The sequence below is a fragment of the Carlito syrichta genome, unplaced genomic scaffold (assembly GCF_000164805.1).
Source record: "Carlito syrichta isolate Samal-C Ts95f unplaced genomic scaffold, Tarsius_syrichta-2.0.1 Scaffold304402, whole genome shotgun sequence".
Taxonomy (NCBI): domain Eukaryota; kingdom Metazoa; phylum Chordata; class Mammalia; order Primates; family Tarsiidae; genus Carlito; species Carlito syrichta.
In genome coordinates this window covers 173,028-177,922 of record NW_007248498.1, presented here as the reverse complement: position 1 = coordinate 177,922, position 4,895 = coordinate 173,028, and the positions used below count along the sequence as shown (strand labels likewise).

Genomic DNA, 4,895 nt, shown 5'->3' with positions numbered 1-4,895 from the left:
TTTTGTTTTGTGTTTCTGTTGCATTTTGAATCTAGAATTCTTAGGTTTCATCTTAATTCTACCAGGAAACAAATTCTGAGGGTCACCCTTCAATCTGGGGCTGTGATCGCTTCTGTAGAGAGAGCCAGAGTCTCCCAGGTCTCCCAGTCGTGGCCTGGTCACGTCGTCACAGGAGGCGACGCCCACCATCCCTCCCTCCCTTCCTCTCTTGCACAATCACTCATTTGCGCGTGCCCTCAACAGACAGACTGTGAGCAACTGCCCTGCGCTGGCCACGTAGGGTCTGGGGAAGGCACAGCTGAGGACCAGGGGCCAGCGCAGCTCAGCCAGCGGCCACTAGGCACCTCACTTGGCCTTGCTCTTCACACCAGCTGGGAAGACGAGCCACCCCAGGGCAAGAGGCGTGCACGCGGGGCAGGGCGGAGTCCAGACCCAGACAGGGGCGGCAGGTATTGAGGTCTGGGGCAGGGATGCTGAGTTGGCCACCTGGCCTCTGGGCTCTGCCCACCGTACCTGGTTGGGGGTTCTTGAGTCCGAGGTTGGATCTCTGAAGTAGCCTCCCCAACCAGCCTGTCACTGGGGCCAACACTGAGTGTCAAGTCTCTGTGGTGGCCAGTGAGGGCTAGAGAGGCCCCTCTGAGGGCTGGAACTGTGTCCCGCACGCTGGAGATCGGGGTGGCAGGTGGGGAATGGGGAGCGAGGGCTGTTGGATCAGGGCCTTTGTGCTTCTTTGCCTGTGACTCTGGGTCTAAATCCTTGCCACCTTTGAAGCCCAAGGAAACAGAAACCATGCAGATTTCTCTCTTAGTTGAGAACTCAGCTGTCGCCCAACGCGGCGAGTAGTACCAGAAACAGCTCTGAGGTCTTCACAAAAAGACTCTGTAAGGGCAGCCCTTGGGTTGGGGCCTCTGAGCTAGCCGTGCTCGTCTTTGGAGACAGAAAGTGCCTGTGTATGTCTGGGCCCCTCTTCATCTGGCGGACTCCAAGGGGAGGGGTGAGCCGGCCCCGCGGGCACTGGCTGCTGCTCCGTGTGTTCGAGAGACATTTGGAAAACAAAACTGATCTCTCAGCAGATGTCAGTTAAATGCCTGCTCTATTCCACATGGTGTCCTGGGCTCAGAATAAAAGGAAAGGAGAAACACCCCACCCAGAGATGGCCTTGTTTTGCTCTTGTCTTCCCCCCTAAGCTTAGGAGTCTTTCAGAGGGCACCCTGTGGCTGGGCATTGTGCTTGTCAGTCCCCATCCCGGGCTGAGTCCTTTGAGACCCCAGGTGCTGGGTAAAGCCACAGGGCCCACGCTCTCCTCTCCTGGATGTGGCCGGGCTGCCTGTCCCAGCCCCTCCGCCCCGTTGCCTTCCGCAGGCACCTCTGCTGGCCTTGCCACCACTGCGAGAAGGCCAAGGACCTGGGCAAGTATATCTGCCAGCGGTGCCACCTGGTCATTGACGAGCCGCCTCTCATGCTCAGGAGCGACGCCTACCACCTGGACCACTTCAGCTGCACCCACTGTGGGTAGGCGCACAGCTCGTCCCTGCGAAGGGGCAGGTGGAGAGCCAGGGCCATCCCGGAGCTGGATGCGGCAACCCCGTGCGGGGCTGCAGTGGGGCGGGAGAGGAGAGCGGGTGGGCTGGGAGGGGCTCTGGTGAGCAGGGTCCACGGCTGCAGGGTGAGATGGAACGGGGGTTGGGAAGTGATTGCGGCAGAGGCTGCTCTCTCTGGGGCCCTGTGGAGGGGCCGCCCGAGACTCAGGTGAGGGGAGGCTCAGGTCCCTGGACTGCCCGTGGTGGCCGAGAGGAAGCATCAGAGAGGAAGGAATCAGAGGGTCGGGAGGGAGAGCGGGGGCTGGCGGCCCTGGAGTCGTTCTGGTGCTAGCGTGGAGAGGAGTGTAGAAAGGGGCTGCAGAGCCGTGGCCCCTGCCTCCCCCCGTCCCCTCTGGGTCTGTCCCTGGCGCCCAGTCTGGTTTAGGGGAAGAGGGAGCCTAGAACAGACCTGTGTCTCAGAGGACAGTTACTGTAGAACACAGGCTGCCTTCTGCCAGGCCTGTGTGTAAGTCCCTGCTCCAGGGCCCATCTGGGGCACAGGAAGTCTTCCAAGGGCCCAGAGATCGTAGCGCACACCCGCCCCAGCGCTCTGCTGGGACAGAACGAGCCTCTTGGGGAGCTGGACAGGAGGGACGAACGGACCCTGCAGAAGGGCAGGGACTGCACTTGGCCCTGCTGTCTTCCAGGAAGGAGCTGACCGCCGAGGCTCACGAGCTGAAGGGTGAGCTCTACTGCCTGCCTTGCCATGACAAGACGGGCGTCCCCATTTGCGGGACCTGCCGCCGGCCCATCAAGGGCTGTGTGGTCAACGCACTGGGCAAGCAGTGGCACGTGGAGGCGAACCGGGCTCGGGGACGCGTGGCCTCAGGATGGACTCATGTCAGGGTCACAGCCGGCTCCCGTGAACAGTTCGGGGTGCTGCCCTCCTGTGGTTGGCCGAGGACTCCAGCCATCCCACAGGAGCCAGGAGATCACAGAGGTGGTTGGGCAGCCATGCCCACCTTCCCCTTCTCCTTTGGGCATTTACAAAGACTCCAAAGTTGGGAGAAAACCTGGGGACCATCTGCCCACAGTGCCTGAGACCGCGATTGTCATCTGCTTTGTCTTGTGAAGCCACAACGGTTTCTGCTTTTTCTGGAAGAGGCTCTCTGCAGACCAGGCCTCTCAGGCCTCCTACCCACCTGCCCCCTCCACTTTCTCATGTGCACACTTCCACTCTGCACACATTTTATTGAACATTCTGGTGGGGTGGGGCGTCCTCTCAGCCATCCACTGTGAGCCTGGAGGCCCGAGACTCCTGCCCCAGCTTGGCCCGTGCCTGAGGAAGGAGGCCACCTGGGATGCCAAGGAGTGGGGCCTGTGTTGGGAGCACATGCCTGCAGAACGCAGGCCCTGGCCAAGAAGGGGGACTGAGTGGTTTGGCCAGCACCCACCGCTAGGGGCTGACCAGGGTGGGGTCCCGGGAACCCCGCTGTTTGTTCATGGTGCTCAGGAGATGCTGCACGTAAGAGGACAGCAGGTCGTCCATCTTGTAGCCCTAGGCAGGAGATGGTAGGGTTAGAGGCTGCAGGTGCAGGGAGTGCAGGTGGCGGTTGGGACTCAGGGAGCTGGTGGCATGCAGCTTCTCTGCCTCAGCAACCAGCGCTCAGGGTGTGGAAAAGAGGGAATGCGGGCATCTGCTGCTGGGGCTGCCTGTCCACTTCTGCCTGCCCTGCCGGGCTTCCCCCCATCAGAACGGGCCATAGCACAGGGAGCCCCACTGTGAGGCCTTGCCGCCCTGGCTGCTGACCTTGGGGATGCACCCAGCCTCCCCCCGAGTCTGCTGGCCCCGCCTGGGCCCCATGGCCAAGCACTCTCAGTGAGCCACTCGCCAGGTGGCAGCGAGGATGAGGGCAGGAGCCCAGACCCAGTGCCCCTGGCCTGAGTATCCGGGCTGGGAGGCGGGACTGGGCTCACCAGGGAGGTCTCGCACAGCAGGCGGCTGCCCCGGCCCAGGGTCCCCAGCACCATGTGGAAGTAAGTGCTGCCGCTGCTCCAGCTGGCGATCTTGGTGAAGGGGTGGGTGGTGAGCAGGTCCTGGGGGGAGAGAGGGTTGGGCAGGAGGCCTGTGGAAGCCCACCCAGCCAGGGTTCCCCAAGCCCAGGGGCTGCGTGTGTGTCTGTGGGGGGAGGGGGACGGAGGGAGGCAACCACACCCCTCTTGCAGCGCCGCCCCAGCCCTGCCGGAGGCCCAAGCGGCTACCTTGGTCTTGGGGTGGATGAGCAGAACCCCATGCCGGTTGATGGCGATGAGGATGATGTCTGGGTAGGAGGGCTCCGAGGTTTGCTGGGAGGAAGGGCACAGTGGTCACGGTCCAGCCCAGGAGGCCAGGAGTCATCTTCTAGGAGCTCACCGGGACACGCACAGGTGCACACACACCCACACGCTCCAACCTGCCAGCCAGCCCCACCTGAGACGCGTGCTGGGGAGACCAGGGGATGCTGGGACTGCCAGGCGGGCTGAATGGGACCGGCTGGGTTAGGAGCCTGGGAGCAGGTGGGGCCTACCTTCACCTCGAAGAAGGCAGACCCGAAGGTGGGCCACCGGCTTATCCACTTCAGGAAGGCCACCTTGGCCTCCTCCACCGTCGTGTCCTTGTGCTTGTCATAGGCCAGAAGGATGCTCTGGGGGCGGGGAGGGCCAGTGAGGGCTGGGGGAGCTGCCCTGCCCAGACCTGGCCCTCCGCACAGGGTCTGGGCACCCAGGGGCCCCTGGAGCCCCGCAAGAGCAGTGCTGCCTACCCCGGGGGCCAGTGTGTGGAAGGGTGGAGAGGGAGGCGGGTGTGGGGGAGAAAGCCTTGCAGCACCACAGATGGCGTGGGGAAGGCGAGGTGTGCACGGGCCCAGCCCCCACCCCCCCCCACGCCAGCAGCGGGCTCCTCGGGCCAGGCAGGTGTGGCACCGGGAGGGGTCCCGGGGAGCGGCAGCCCGAGGCCCCTCCCAGCCCCATCAGGGACCTTCTTCCACTCCTCCGCGGACATCAGGCGTGTGAGGCTCTCGGGCACCAGTTCCCTCAGGACCTTGGGGACATGAGCCAGCTGGGACCGGTCGCCGTCAAACTGGGCCTTATAGACGAGGCCCGCCAGGTGGACGGCATCCTCCCGCGAGCACTTGTGGAACCCACGCAAGTACTTGGGCAGCTCCTGGGTGGCGACAGGAGCCTCAGACGGCGGCCTGCGCAGCCAGCCCTGCTTCCTGCTCGGTCGGTGGGACTTGGGAATTAGCCCGCTCCATCCAGGACAGATTGAACAGGCCACAGGCGAAGGCCGTCAGGGTAGTTTTGGGGACAAGACCCCCGAGTCAGGGCTGGGCTCCC

At 63.6% G+C, this 4,895-nt stretch overlaps 1 protein-coding gene across 1 annotated transcript in view; it reads right to left on the bottom strand.

Moving 5' to 3' along the window:
* Window positions 1-2,935: 2,935 nt before the first annotated feature.
* Window positions 2,936-4,895, bottom strand: part of MYO7B (myosin VIIB) — an 88,940-nt gene continuing 86,980 nt past the window's right edge. The window contains 5 exon segments of the mRNA XM_008059866.1: window positions 2,936-3,078; window positions 3,498-3,617; window positions 3,783-3,866; window positions 4,088-4,204; window positions 4,537-4,774. Of these exon segments, the coding sequence (XP_008058057.1) occupies window positions 2,977-3,078; window positions 3,498-3,617; window positions 3,783-3,866; window positions 4,088-4,204; window positions 4,537-4,774 (661 nt within the window). The 3' untranslated portion in view covers window positions 2,936-2,976.